This window comes from Amblyomma mixtum, chromosome 10 (genome assembly GCF_055824585.1).
Source record: "Amblyomma mixtum isolate Tamu chromosome 10, ASM5582458v1, whole genome shotgun sequence".
Taxonomy (NCBI): Eukaryota; Metazoa; Arthropoda; class Arachnida; order Ixodida; family Ixodidae; genus Amblyomma; species Amblyomma mixtum.
In genome coordinates, this window is record NC_143021.1 from 112398942 (window position 1) to 112414819 (window position 15878).

Sequence of the window (15878 nt, forward strand, 5' to 3'; positions counted from 1 at the left end):
TTAAGGATCAAAGACCAGCAGTGGACCGACGCCACACGCTACAACCTACGAAGACGCGACGCGGAATACAACCCAGGAGACAGAGCCTGGGTTTGGTCCATTCGCCGCCGCGGATTGCGTGAAAAGCGTGTGCGCTATTTCGGCCCGTTCGTAGTTCTTCGTCGGCTAGGTGAACTGGACTATGAAGTCGTCGCTGACGAAATGACTACCCCAGCGATATCGCGTACGACATCGCGTACGTCTGCTACGTAAAACAGATCCGTGCTTTCGCACTGATTCGAATGTAGTAAACATTCTCTTGCTGTTCTTCTTCACTTTTAGGTTCTTCTTGGCAGTTCAGTGTTGCGCAGGCAGCCGACAGAGATGTTATGCCTCAAACGTTGTCACGTTTTCATACTCAGTTATTTCACAGTAGTGCGCTGCTAACTGGGCTGGTGTTTTTAGTCACGTGTTCCTTCAAACAATAATAATTGGAACTACCATGCATTTCTAGATTACTTGTTTTATATATTGAGCTGTCGAGAGAAAACCTACTTACGAACCGCCGCGGTGGTTCAGTGGTGTTTGCGTTCGGCTGCTGATCAAAAGGTCACGGCGTCTATCGTGACCACAACAGCTGTTTTTCGCTGAAAGCGATATACAAACACACGATAAACAACTGCAGGCGGTCTAAATTATTCTGGAGCTCTCCACTACGTTAAGCGCCCATCCTAGCTGATCGGCACCTTCGGGGCAGGAAACTCAAAATTAAAGATAAAGGACCTACTTACTGCATGAATGCCACGACTGGTATTGTTTAAAAGGCTCATAGTAAACACATTAAACGGCTTGTGACTGCATGGTCATTCTGTTTTCATGGTCATTGATTTTCGCGGTTTGTTCCGACATCAGGCCACAGAGTCTGTGGGGCCCACTTTAAAGCAGGAAAAAAGACCTATATGATTTGAGTGTCCACAGTCTTTCCCCTAAAGCCACCAAAAGGTGTTGAAGAGACGTCCGTCGATGCGAATGAAGGTATAGCAGCCAGCTATAAGCCGAGAAGCATTTGGTGTCTGCATTTGTTTATTGCGCTGGTTTTTGCTAGTTTCAAGTTAATACACTTAAATGTATAGGACTGAGTTCGAAGTAGTCACAGAATGAACCCGTAATGTGCTAAGTACTGCTGCAGAATCTGTGTGTCGCTCTCCTAGACCTTTCTTGAAAGAGTAGTTATTATTTTATAAACAGCAGTGTCAGGTAATCTTGCCTCAGACATTGGTACACATGATTTTGGTTCATTTCTACTCATTTTGTGCGAGTTTTTGTTTACTATTTCACTTTCTTAGCCTTCCCGCTTGTTCTTTTACTGCTACACTATTTCACAAATAAATATTATTTCCCTCCTTGCTTCAATCAGCCCACTCAGAACACTTCTGCAGTACAAGTGGAGCAGCCTGCCGGTACAGATGAGGCTGGCCACACTGCCGTCGATGGCACAACTTCACATGCTGCAAGTGGAGATCACAGCTGCGGCTTCCGGCAAGAAGACGACCAAAGTGCCCTTGTCCAGATTGCTGAACAAAAGGACATAATATTAATGCTTCAAAATGAAGTTGCCAGTTTAAAAGACGAGGTTGAGGCAATTGCGAAAGAGCTAGCAAAGGCGCAGAAAGAACAAGCTCAAGCAACAAAAACGTACAGTCGATTGCAGCAAAAGAACAGGTTACTGAAGATTGACTTATCGATGTTGTACAATGAAGTTAAACACATGAAAGCTGAAGCCAAAAAAAGTGAATTTACTTACGAAGCCCTGATTCAAGCCCCAAAAATGCTGAGGTACTACACAGCCTTCACATCAAGTGAACGGCTCGATGCCTTTTGGATTTTCCTAGAGTCGGAAGTCAAGAAACTACACTTCTGGCAAATGTCTAATGCAGAAGGTGAGAACAGGAAGTTTATTTTGCCTTTGAAGACCCAGCTGATCCTTGTGCCGATGCGTCTGCGGCTGGGCCTTGATGAAACTGACCTAGCCTACAGGTAAGCAGTGCACTTGTGACCTCTGTCGCCACGTTTACTGCCCCTATGTATAACATATGAAACCCGAGCGGAATGTTACTGCTGAATAGAATTCTTTCTCTAGTAAAGCAGGGGGAAAGAAGGAAATATGGGAAGATTGTTTATGATGTTGGATAAAAGCGAACTTAAGAAGCAACTAGTACTGTTTCAATGAATGTGTGCCATTTTCAGCCAGACGCAAAGTTGTTTTGTGATTATGCATGTTTGGCTGGAGGATGAATAAAAATGATTGAAAGTGCATTTAATTTGAGCTTATGTGCTGCCATATTACAAGACAACAACTTGTGGTAATGTCTTCTTGAAAACATTCTCCGAAAAATGAAATCCTTTAATAGGTTTGGAGTGTCAGTGACTACACTGTCACGGATATGGATCACCTGGCTGGATTTCTTGAACAACAGGTTGCGTCTGGTATGAAGAAACCGCAAGAAATTTCTAGAAGATGGTCAAATGATGTATTAACCAAAATGCTAAAATGACCCTTTGGGACTTCTAATGCAGCTGCCGACATGAATGCAACGCTCCGTTTGTGACAAGTACCGGCCTGAAGTGTTCACTGAAAAGGGATACAACACAGTTGACGGCATCATGGACTGCACGGAGATATTAATAGAGACCCCTTCATCCTTCAGGGTTCAGAGTGAAACATACTCGCTCTACGAAAAGCACAACACTGCGAAAGGCCTAATAGTATGTAGCCCCAATGAGTTTGTGATGTTTGTTTCAGATCTTGCACCTGGAAGGCTCTCAGATAAGGCATTAACAGAGTCATGTGGCGTTCTTGACTTGTTTGTATCTGGGCGCAGTCTGATGGCCGACAGGGGATTTGCGATAGCTGATGAGTGCAAGCAGCGCTCGCTACACTTGAACATCCCCCCCCCCCTTCATGAATGTGCGTCTACAACTGTCGGAAGAAGATTAAGCAGAGACAAGACGCATAGCAAGCCTTCGCATAAGTGTGGAAAGAGTGATTGGAAGGGTGAAAAACTTCCGAATCCTGTCGCAAGTTTTTCCCAACAGCATGGCAGACCAACTCATTAAGGTTTGGCACGTGTGTGCGCGTCTAACAAACTTTGTTGATGAGCCCTTACTCTAACTACTGTACAGTAACGAGCTATTATTGTGAGCCGAAGTAACTCCTGCCAGCATATACCCAACTGCATGCTGGTGCCACCTGACCAACCACTCCTATTGTCGAGAGCAGCTCATCACTTACTTTTGCTCACAATATAGTGCTGTGCATCCCACTTAAAGATGGTGACACCACCTGCATGAGCTGTTAGCCGTAGTCAATTAACGAGACCACTATTAATATGAACACTTCTTCTGCCGATCACACTATTTCATATTTATGCCTTGTCCGTATGAAAAGTTCTCCAAAGTGGGCAGAGTGAAAGTGCGCAATGCTTATACCCGTGTATATTTGTTGTGTTAGTATAGATAGCGACGAGAATAAAATCATGCCTGCCCCGATCAGGGGTTGCTGTTCCTGTATATTGACTACAGACATCAGTGAAAGGCAGTCCTAAAGTGCTGATTCCCTTGTCACAGCCCTTTTTCTTCTTGTTGCCTGCTTGGCACTGCCAAGCGGCCTTACTATTTGCCATATTCAATGAATTAGTAGCCTCAAAGCTGCTTTTAGGCTACTGGATACAGATGTGTACTAGTAGTTCAAAGGGCATGAACTATTGTAATAGCAGATACATCATCATGATATAAGGCGTGATAACACATTTCTTGCACCAGCACTCATTTCAAACTGCACAGCATTGTTTAAAAAATAATGGTGCCCAGGGTAATGCACTCGAAGCTCCCAAAATTTTGTCTAATTTCCTCTTCACTCTCCACTGCAGTGTACTGAAGGAGGCCTTAATCAGTCCTGAATGTTTTATTTTTTATTGATTCTTTATGAATGGCTTAATTTATGGACAGTTTTGATCGGACCAAAGGGCTCATATTAACAAGGTATGACTGTGCTGCTTAAAATTATATTTTTTTAAACACTTTTCAATTTTGCATTCAGTTTTTGCTAAAGTAAGTAACATTTAGTGGTGCAAGTACCTCGAGAGTATAGGACAGACGAGTCGGTAGCCATTCCGCATGCAGTTGCGTGAGTTTTTTACATGGCGGTTAATGTAGGTAATTGTAAAGCGCTTTGCATGCGGCATGAAAGTCTGATCACTGCGTTTTTTTATCGGGACCAGCTTTCTCAGGCACATGTTCATGTTTAATATGACGAGAACTTTGCCTATTTCCTTGCTATTGAATATTATTGCCATGAGAGATATACACTCAAAATGGGAGTATTGAGTATGTGGTGTATACTGCTGTGAAGCAGGTGTTAACCCATTCTTTTAACTGTTTGCTACTATCAAGTTCCTGTTTAGACACGCAGAGGGCTGTTGAACAACCATCTGTTATTCCTCTGGAGCATATATGCATACGATTAATAACCTCTACTCTCTGTACTGTTTTACAGAGTGCCCTAGAAGTGCATTTTAACTGCTTTTTGTCACATATGCTGAGTTTCATGCAAGTTGTTTACGTCTGCTCTTGTTTTCCAGGATGCTTTGGCCAATAAATTGTAGCAGTGTACCTCAACTGCTGATATTTGCCCTTTTCTGCTTTTGTAGCCTACTTTTGTTGTGTCCACAAGAGTCACTTCGATTGCACTATTCTCAAAGTCTACGGGCCACTTCCTGGAAGAAAGCTCTTGGTACTTTTTCAGGACATTTTGTAGTTTACTGCTCACTATTCTAGTAACCACAACACAAGGAACTTAATTCACAAATGGACCATCTTGGCTGACTGTTGTCTACTGACACAATGCACATATGCTTTGAAAACAAAGCACTGGAGACACAGTGCACGGGCAGTACCCAACTGCATTGAACATGCAGTTTTATTTTATAACACTTCAAAACAGACAATACTCGTCAGTTTTTTAGGCATATGTAATAGAACTCTGAATAAGACAAAAAAGTAGTAAAATGCACATAAATACAGCCACAAACTTAACATTTTTCCAGTGATACAAATTGTTTCATGCATCTCACAGTAGTTTTTCTATTTGTACACTCGCCGTCAAAAGTAAATGGAAGGCGACTTTGTCAAAAAAACTAATTCCTTTAAATAAAGCATAGTAGTCCATGCTTGTTGGTGCACAGTGCAATTCACAAAATCACAATTAGGCTGCACATATGTATTCAAGTATGCATGAATTGAGGGGCCAATAATTAAACTTTTTTCGTAAATATTGCCTTCCCTTTACTTTTCACGGCACCTGTACATGTATCAGCATGCATTGCACAAACAAATTTGCGTAAAAAATTATGCATCTTAGTTACGAATAACAACTGCTTCTAGGTATTCTTATGCAATACTGTTCCCTGAATACCAAGAGTTCTTGAGTGATTTTGAACAAACCACAAAATTCACTGCTTTTTATGCACCTGTTAATCACAATATACACTGAAAAACGAAATGCTAAACTCATAAACATGACTAGAGCAATGAAAATAACACAAATATCAAAAGGCACAGACCATTTGTTTCCCCAGAAAGCAAATGATATGATGCATTTCTCCTGGTAGTTATCAGCAGCTAAAAATGCACACCAGACTTCAGTAATTCCCAAGAGTCGCCTAAAAAGCTTTTTTTAGAGCACACAGAGGAGCCTAAACCTCACTATGCAAACTGTCATAGCTACTTTAATACCTTTCACAACACTCATTGCTGCATGTGATAAAGGAGAAAATCAGTGGTTAAGGTGCTCGGCTACTGATCCCAGGGAGCCTGTGTTTAACCCATTGCGGCCATGTATTGATGGAGACATACAAGACATGTACATGTGCTATGCAATGTCAGAGCCTGTTGAAGGACGACTAATTCAATCTGGAGGCCATGGCTTTAGGACATTGAACCTCGCACTTTACAACTTTTCTTTTACTCAAATAAATAGTAACATGAGTCCTTTTCTGTTTAAATCAACCCTTCTGTACGGTGAGAGATTGCTTTTTCATGTGAGTTTAGGATGAGTTTAGGCCTTTGTTTGTAGCAGGCACATACAACACATGGGCACTGATGCAATTCTTTCAAGAGATTTGTTTCAGCGTGTGTTTGAAATGAACTGCAGCAAGTACATCTTAATGAAATATGAGCAAGGGTCCACTAATTCAATGAAAAAGTGTTCACTGAAGAGCAGTGTAACCTGCAGGCACTTCTCTTTGCTGTAAACAAACAGCACGCATGACTTAACGGCAACCACATCCATTTGCATTTGCACTTGCGTGTAGTACTTGCTTGTGGGCTCCGGATGCCCATGACGCAGTTCACGCTTTCTAAATGCCTCCCCATCCATTGGGATTTTGATCTCAAGGAGGCGAACTTCGCGGCAGCCACAGGAAACAATGCCGTCTGGACTTGCACCCAGAAATGGCTGGTGGCATGAAAGAAAAAGGCCACATTCTCTGACACCGATGTCAGCATGGTTGTTATTCTTGCTGATAAAAGCTGTTCGTGCCTCAGCTTCAAGTAGCAGCCCTCTTTTCATTGCGTAGGTAACACGTGGTTTTTTACCCATGACTGCACTAGTTACAGACCGGGCATCATGGGGTCCCATATTTGTTTTGCAGGTGTGTACCCATGTATAAACCCTGTGTGCAATTGAGGCTATGATGAGGCCTTCCCTGTTGGAGTGCCACAGGGGACTTGCACTTTGCAGCCGGGTGGCTACCTCAATTGCTGTCACCTCCTCGCGTGTGTATAAGGCTGAAGGAGGCTCTTTCACCCATTCCAACCAGTGGGAGGGCAATTTAACCGCTGTGGCTGTGTCTGACTCCACAGTTCTCTCTTGTCGGACAAGTAAAAAATCGTTCGCCTCTAACACATCAGCAAAGCAGTGAAGGCCGCTTACTTTAAGCTTTGCATGCAAATTTACCAGTTGTGTGGTGCGGACATTTAAATTTTCGCTCCCAAGAGATGAATACTCCATTGGTTTTTTGTGGTGGCTTACAGCAGGACTAATCCTTTATTTTGTGTTTTTGCTGAACACCAGGTTGCTGATCTGCCCACTTATTGCTCTTGTGTTCCTTGGATGGTACCATTGGCGTTCTGTCTCTGTACATGAGTCCGCTTCTGGTACGCTACGCAGGTCTTGCTGTGCAATATGCATGAGGCCATACAGCACACAGGAAACATGCTTACTCACCCCTCCCTTTCCTGCAACACATGAGCAATGGCCAGTGATCACTTTACCGTCAAATTTTGAGATTTCAGTGCTCACTTTGTACAATGCTTGTGTGTGGACATAGATGCCAGCACTTCAGCACGCACAATAGTTGCTGGAGATGCGCTGGTGGAAAATTCGAGCTTGTGTAGGTGGCCAGGCAAACAGGCCCAGGCCATCTTCTCTTTGTTTCCGTGCTCCTTTTTTTTCAATGTATCTGCATAATAAACACAGAAGCAAGGATGCATCAAACCGCCGTTGTTTGGATGACATGCTATGAAGAAGTGTGGGAGTCACTGTGGCCCAAGTAACTATGGCCCCTGATAACGAGACATCATTGAAAAAAGCAAAATGCCACGCACTGAAAAATTAGGTTTTTGCCCACTATGTTTCGATCAATGCTACCGAACGCAATTTACAAAGGCACCATTTGTTCTGATTTTATTATGGTTTGTTTCGAAAAGGCAACCTTAATTGGAGCTTTATTTTGTTATTTCGTGCATTTAATTTACGTTAATTAATTTAAGTAGGAGTTCATTTCGGCCGTCTGCACCCTGAATTTCATGCCTGCGCTGTTTTGCAAAAATCTGGTTCAGTGACCTCATTTCGCGAGTCCATTCCTGCTGGTTTATCTCGCTGGGTCCAGCCATATCTGGTTTGACGTTGGCCTGCACAGAAAAAAGATTGAACCCACAAAGCTGTCGCAAGCTGTCTGCACAGTTCAAGAGCCCTGTCAGAACATTTAGAATGTTGTATAAAAACAGCTGAGTCGCTAGACTGTGCTGCCATGAACGTCCGAGATAAATCATGCACATCTACACACAGGTGCGAACTCGCAGTCGCGCTTGACAGTTGGCGAGCCGTTTCATGACGACGGCACAGCTAGTGCACACTAAATGTTCTTTGAGCAGTCATTCACTGTCACCCAGGCTCATATTACAGTGGTTGTTGTTCTCAAATTTGCATTTCGCGCAGTTAACAGTTTTCGAAACGAACTCCGCATTGCCAATATACAGGAAACAACGCAAGCCTTCGCGTGCTCGGTCACCGACCTAAAACTCCAAACAGCTCCAATCTTATTTTATTTATTATCGAATGACTGCAGGCCAACCACAATATGAAGGCGGTCAGGCTCCGCAACCGTTGACTGGTGCGATACCTGTGCAGTTTACTCAAGCGTGTTGACACAGAGGGGCCCTTGAATATTTCCGCGGTGGTTTTCACTGAACATACTGTATCGACCCTTTTATCATGTTTCGCAGAGACTCCCAGGTGGGCAGCTTCTTTTTTTTTCTAAGGGGCTAATGAAGAAACAAAAAGCAAGATTACATTGAAAAAAGATGCGAATACGGTAGCAGACAAGGCGGTGTGGAGCAAGTTTCCTCTCCAAAGTGCTTTATCAAAACATGCTAATACGTTGAATACTTACATTAGAAGCGATACCGATGATTAGAAGCTCCGGCGTACATCCCACACAACAGACTGCTAATCAGCCTTAGCCGTGGAATCATGCGTTGAAACGTCGCAGCAGCCACGGCTACAGCGGCTAGAATACCACGGCGCCCCGTCTGCACTACAACAAGCATGGCGGTGGGGCAACTTCAGGTGTACTCGCGCATGCGTTGTTTACTTTTTGAAATCGGTCTATTCCCTGGCTTCACGGGAAGCTTGCTCGCACTGTCGAGCAAGGAGCACGGCGCGCGACAGAGTCAAGGAGGAGCCTTCCATGAGTAGGCGCTCACGCAGATGGCAACTCGACGTCTTCTCCACCAGCTGGTCCCTGACCATATCGTCCGCCATGTTCCCAAACACAGCGGTCGCCGACAAGGCTGTGACGGACAGCGACTACTCATCGGTTGTCTCTCCTGGAGCCTGGACTTGACGGCGAAAGCGATGACGTGCGAGGATTACATTCACGAACGATTTGTTTGAAAGAAAAACTGGTAATGGCGCAAACATGAACCAACTCGCCCAAACTAGAGTTTTACTTGAACGATTTGTAATGCTCCGCAGGATGGACATCGCTTCCTCAAATTCTTCAAGGCGGGGCGCCTCGTCACCGGAGTGTATCGTAAGAAGGGTTAATTACAAATTAAGAAGCAGTACACGCAGAATACGGTCGAGCCGATCTGTATTCTCTCTACGTCCTCCTCTTCTCTCGTGCGCGCGAGAGAGTGCAGCGCACCTGCCACATATCTTCTCATAGGTAAGTCTTAAAATTAACCCGCAGAAAAGCAAAGCAATGTTCAACAGTCCAGCAACGAAAGAGCAGTAAGCAATGGGTAATAAGGTGCTTGAAGCAGTAAGAGAATATGTCTACTTAGGGCAGGTAGTGACTGCTGATCCGGATCATGACAGGGAAAAAAATTCAGGGGGCACTTTGACTGTCTAAAGTGTGTAGAGGCGAAAGCGTTTTCCGAACCACTTTCGCTGCTTCTGTGGCACTGGTGGCGTCACATATAATTGAGTACCTATTACTAAGCGATATGACAAATCACTAATTAATGGTTGATTAGTGATTAATGCCTGCATACTAATTAACTGCTAATTAATGACGCTTAAGCTTCACCTTTAGGAGTGGAACGCGACAGCGTGTTGTAGCGCTGCCAGGGGGTCCACAGAACGCCACCACCCGTTCGGCGCGATGCCTTGCCCTTTGAAACGTCTCTTACATCCTATATCGCCCGTGGCGTGAGCTTCGCCGCACCACTCACACCTGGGCTCCCCACACTCGTGTCCGTCGACGTTGGCACGTTTGCATCTAGGACACTGCGGAATGGGTTCTGGTTCCGGGCAGACGACTGATCGGTGCCCCTGCAGGTGGCATCTCAAGCACACCTGCTTCGTAGGTTGGTAAGGGTAAACTCTGTAAAGTCCTCCCATCACTGCGACTGTCTTGGGCAACCTCGGTCCGTCGAACGCGATGAGCGCTGACTCTGACTTCCCGAGCATTCTTGCGTAGACTGCACGAATTCCCGGCGTTGCTACTTGGATGTGGTTCATTAGGATCTCTTGCGTGGTGCCGGCCATCACTCCATGCACCACACCCCGGATAGTTCCCTCCGCCGTGGAGCAGTAGGCATTGAACTCGAATTGTTTGTCTCCGAGGCACAACTTCCTCGTCTTTTGCAGAGCTTCTGCCTTCGCACCATCTGGCGTCCGGACTATTATTATGTTTGAGATAGCTTTCACCGCGACAAGCATGTCGCCGATGTATACTAGGTTGCATTCTTTCACCAGGGCTTGTATGTAATCGCTGGGCTTGAAATCTCCCACTCTTAGGTTGTGGCTCTTCGGTCGGAATACGATTTTGTATCCTCCTTTCGGGAGCTGTACGAAATCTCGCCTGTTACCAGGGAGTGTCTTCAGTTGGTTGTTTGCAGCGGACGCCGGTGGCGCGTTCGGGACCATGGCGTTCGGTCCCGGCGTCCCAGGTTTCTGCTGCTGTGGCTCGCTCGTTCTCACTGGAGTCTTGTTTGCCTCCGAAGGTGTACTTGCCTGACCGGTAGCTTTCCTATCCTTCTGGGCTCTGCGCTCCACTAATTCCTTCATCACTCGCCACGGGGTCTCGTTGACTGGGTAGACTCTTGGTTGTTCTTGCGGTCCCCTCGTAGCTCCAGCGTTGTTGGTGCTTGCAAGCTCCATGGCTTGGGGCTGGTCCGTACCCGGGTTATTTTCAATAACCGGGGCCGTAATGTGTGCCGCAGTCGATGCTGATGCCATACCGCCGTCGAGGCTGCTCAGCCCCGGTAGGGCCAGCGAAGCCCATGCGTCTCCTGCTTCGGCCACGGCCGACGCTACGTCGGCGTTAGGTGTAGCGTGGCTCTCGCCGCCTCAAGATTTTAATGTCCCGTAAGTGGAAAAATATTCTACTCACAGAGATAAAATTGGTGTCCAGATGGTCCTCGTAACTTCACGGAACACATCCAATAAACACTTTAAATTAGGAGCACTTTCTTGGTTAAACCAGTGCCCAGAAACATGGACCCGAAGAACCACGAAGGAAGACGGGCGGCGAGATCATTGGAGTTGGACAGGTTCCTAAAGAAGAAACAGATGGTTCTGTATGTTGACGCGTCCAAGTACAGAACGAAGGAAAACGCTAGGGCGGTAGCAGTAGTGAACGCCAATGGGAATATAGTTACTGGTGCATCAGTGCGCACAAGGACAACACAAGCAGCGGAAGAGATCGCCATAGCTCTAGCCCTGACTGGAGCCAATCGGCAGGGACTGAGTTACTGGATAGCCACGGATTCTCAGGCTCGTACAGAGATGGAAGGATCGGCCGAAAAGCCGCGAGTATCCTCTTCGAACAAAAACAACACAGACATGGATCAAACAACACAAACATTCAACACACCATCATTTGGGTCCCTGACACTGGGGTTGAGGGAAATCTCATGGCAGACACCGTTGTCCGAGGGTTCACGAACCGGAGGGCGGGTTTGCCGGTGGAACCCTTTAGCACGCCAGAATCTTACGGGGAGGCAATGAAGGCGTTGTTGGGAGCGCGCAAGAAGTACTCGGCTCCGGCGGATATCCTCGACAGAGAGCAGGCCACCACGCTCAGACGACTACAAACAGACACCTACCCAAGCAGAGCCATGTATCACAAAATGTGGCCGAACAGATACGCGAAAGAGTGCGTGTGGTGTGGAGGCTACGCCACAACGTACCACGCCACCTGGGGCTGCGAAAAAAGCCCTTTACTACCAAAGGTAAATAGCCCTAGTCTAGAGCAGTGGGAGGCCCTCCTGGCTGACTCCGACCCGAGCACTCAGCTTATGCTGGTGACGAGGGCCAAGGCAGCGGCGGAGGCCAACGGTATCCTGGACTAGGGAAGACCGACCACTGTAGCTCCACATCTATCTATCCCCATCCCCCTACTCGCTAACTCTTCCTTTCGAAAAAAAAATAACTAAATGTTTTTACTACTACTACTACTACTTTGAACGCAACGCTTTTTGAGGAAAGGAAATGGCGCAGTAATTCTCTGTCATCTCGGTGGACACCTGAACCGCACCGTACAGGAAGGGAAGAAGTGGGAGTGAAAGGAGACAAAGAGTGCCCGTAATGAAGAAAATGAAACTTGTATTTGAGGAAAGGAAATTACGCAGTAACTGTCTCACATATCTCGGTGAACACCCGTCAAAATTCAGGGGGAGGCAATTTTTTGACTTAAAGTGTTGTCACTGATGTACGGTTAAGATGTTAAGCTTCGCCTCTAAGAGTGGAACGGGACAGCATCTTGCAACGCTGCCAGGGAGTCCAGAGAACGCCATTGCCCATTCGGTTCTACGCCTCGCTCGTCGGTAAATTGGTTTTTCAGGAAAAGAAATGTGTCTCTCAAGGTGGACATCTAAACCTCGCCGGAAGGGAAAGGAGGAGGATGGGAGTGAACAAAGGCACCGTATTCACTAGACGCGCCTTTGTTCATTCCAAACCATCGAGCTGGCACGGCGGAGTGGAAAGCATGCTCGTCTCGCACTCCGATGACCGGGGTTTGATACCCGAGCTCGACCAATTTCCTACTCGGTTTTATTTATTTATATGGCCTGACTAGAAAGTTAATGAGGCTAATTAGGTAATTAAGCAATTAACTAAGCTCAGTCCCACTGATTTGGAGCATCACTATACGATCCCTTCAGTTGGTTGCATGGTTACTAGCCAAAGTACAATTGGCCCCGTTTGAAATTCACGCACTGTGACGTCATGGCTGTTTCGACCAATTGAAAAGCGTGACGTTTCTGTCGATAACTGCTGCTTACAACGATGAGACATTAAAGGCCGTCGCCTTAATAACTAGAAGGATATGAATGGGGTGGAGCGCATATGGCAGGTTCTTCAGATCATTAATGGCAGTTTACCAAGATCCCTCAAGGGGAAAGTTTACAAAAGCTGTATCTTAACGGTACTCACCTATGGGACAGAAACGTGGAGGCTAACACCGAGCGTATAGCTTAATTTAAGGACAGCGCAGTGAGCTATGGAAAGAAAAATGATAATTGTAACGTTAAGAGATCGCAAACGGGCGGAGTGGGTGAGGGAACAAACGCGAATTAATGACATCCTAGTCGAAATTAAGAGGAAGAAAAATGGGCTTTGGCAAGGCATGAAATACGAAGGCAAGGTAACCGCTGATCTTAAAAGCAGCGGATTGGATTCCAAGAGACGGCAAGCGTAGCAGGGGGGGGGGGGGGGGGCAGAATGTGGGCGGATGAGATGAAGTTTGCGGGGAGATGGTGGCCGCAACTGGCAAAGGACAGGGTTAAAAGTGTGAGGCCACCTTTTTCAAAATTTTTTAAAATTTTGACCAGTAAATTTTTATTTCACATTTACCTTATAAAGCACCACTTTATATGATATTCAAAAGCAAATAAGAGTGAAAAAAGCCATGCTGGCAATTATTATTCACAAAAAATTGCCCAAACATGGCTGTTATGCAAACAGTCATAACTAGTGAATGAAGAGCACGAATTGTAAACTTTTCGGCACATAGTTAGCCAACTAACCATACTGTGCAACCAACTAGGATCTTTGCCATCCGATAGTTGAGAAAAAAGTTATAGCAAAAATGCTAAAGAAAACAAAAAAATGTGTCATTTTTGCCTACCTTAATTTCTTGACATAAAACATGATTATATCAAAACTCTCCATTCGATTTCATTTATCCTAGTTCATTGCACAGGCTAGTAACAAAGGAACTAGCGTGCAAAGTTTCATTGAAAAATATGTATTCATTTGGAAGTTATCATTGTTTGCGCAACACGAAAGTGCGAGAAATAAAGTTTTGAGAAAAAAAAGAATAAAGTTTTTCAATCCTTGTAGAAACACGTCATCATGCCCTAGAAAGTTAAAATCCTCCAGGTTCATAGCTAGGGCCCTCCTTAGCTGACACGAGCTCTCTTTTGGCATTTGTTGCTGCCCGTCTTTTCTTGCTGAGATATTTTGCCTCGCCCGTTGATTGACCCTGGGCCTTCATCACACGGTAATGGTCACTGGTGCATCATGCTACGAGAGTGTGGTGGCCAGATTCGATGCCTGCTTCCCTCAAAATACCTGCTGTACTTCTGCTGCCATAATTGAAGGACGAATCCGGTAGCATTCAAAGCGATAGCGTCAAGTGCGCGCAAAGTAAACAACTGAGACGCTTGTAGCCATACTTGTAGCGTCTTGCACCCGCCTTGCGGAAATTTAAAGCAATGTTTAAAAAAACCGAAGCATTACAAATTCCCTTTCAATAATCTTTTACATATCAGAGTAAAACAAAACAGAAAATTTTCAATATACGCCGCTGATTAAAGCTGAGTTATCATTTTCTGTTACCAAACCACATCAGTTTCGGTTTCAGAACTGTTCACCACCTGTTCGAAAGTTGGCTATATCTTTTGAACAAAATAAGATACGAACATCATTCTTGCTGCAAAAGATTTTTGAATGTTTGGGGATTCACGAAATATAAAAAAGAAAAAATGTCATTTTTACAAAAAAACGATTTTTCAATGGTGGCGACATACCTTAATTAAAGAGACATGGAAGCGGCCTTTGCCCTACAGCGGGCGTAGTCAGGCTTATTATGATGATTATCGTGGCTGTTTACATACAATGCTTAGTGTCACACAATCCAACATGTGGAGCAGTGCACTTGGAGAAGTGCATGTGGAGCAAAAGCAGCGCTCGTCCTGTTCCCTTACTCGTCCGTGTTGCTGTTTTGCGCTCTCATGTCTTTCACGAATACGCACCAACAAACCCAGCTTCAAGTACTTCTCAGCAGTGCACTTCAGGTCTGCTTTGCCTTTTACGAGCACGATTTTATCGTTTCATTCAGTAGTAAAAGGCAGCCAGGTGAACTATGTTCCTGAACGTTTAGGTAACTATACTATGATCTGGTATTTCGTGGTGTATGTGCACGGCCATCCCCGTGTAACTTAATAAGGGCTTAAGCTACAAGCCAAGAAAATCACAATGTTGCAAGGAAGGACACTCGGAGTGGCGCATTTATTCGTATAGTTGCACAAGTTGCTTAATAAAGGAATATATAAACACACACATATTACAATGAGTAAACCAAACATCGATCCGCTCGACAAAAGGAGCCGTCACCAGGGCCTGCACTTGTCCTTCGGGTTCATGCGCGTGCCTTCGGCGCAGCCGAAGACGCTGGCGAACGCGTCCGACTGGCGCACCGCGAAATTGCACTCGGCGCGCCTGGACAGTGGCGCGTCGCACAGCTGCAGGCAAGCGGAGAGGAAGAAGAGCTTTGCGCCCGAGAATTCCTCCAGCCCCAGGAGGTTTCCGCCGACCTCGGGGGCGGGCGTCCTGCGAAGTGCCCGCCAGGCAGCCTCGACGCCGATGGCGCGCCGCAGCCACGGCTCCTGCTTTGTGGAGCAGAGTGAGGGCGACGACGCGTAGTGACTGCTCTTGACCAGGCTGTCCAGCAGTTCGACGGCCAGGCCGTCGGCCAGAAGAGTCGCGTACAGCGCTCCCACGCCTCCGAAGGCCACGGCTGGCGGCAGACCTGCAGGCCGATCACTTGAGATGAAAACATTTTTTCACTCTTGCTCAATAACGCAGTGCCTGATAACGAATAAGATGT

General features: G+C 45.8%; 1 protein-coding gene and 2 pseudogenes across 1 annotated transcript in view; 1 reads left to right on the forward strand and 2 right to left on the reverse strand.

The window, feature by feature from the left end:
* Positions 1 to 1708: 1708 nt before the first annotated feature.
* Positions 1709 to 3151, forward strand: LOC149326694 (uncharacterized; annotated as a pseudogene).
* A 3012-nt stretch (positions 3152 to 6163) lies between these two features.
* On the reverse strand, positions 6164 to 9082 carry LOC149326695 (uncharacterized; annotated as a pseudogene).
* Positions 9083 to 15381: 6299 nt separating this feature from the next.
* Positions 15382 to 15878, reverse strand: part of LOC149326696 (neprilysin-1-like) — a 45495-nt gene continuing 44998 nt past the window's right edge. The window contains exon 8 of the mRNA XM_089562506.1: positions 15382 to 15800. Within this exon, the coding sequence (XP_089418632.1) occupies positions 15382 to 15800 (419 nt within the window). The remainder of the gene's footprint in view (positions 15801 to 15878) is intronic.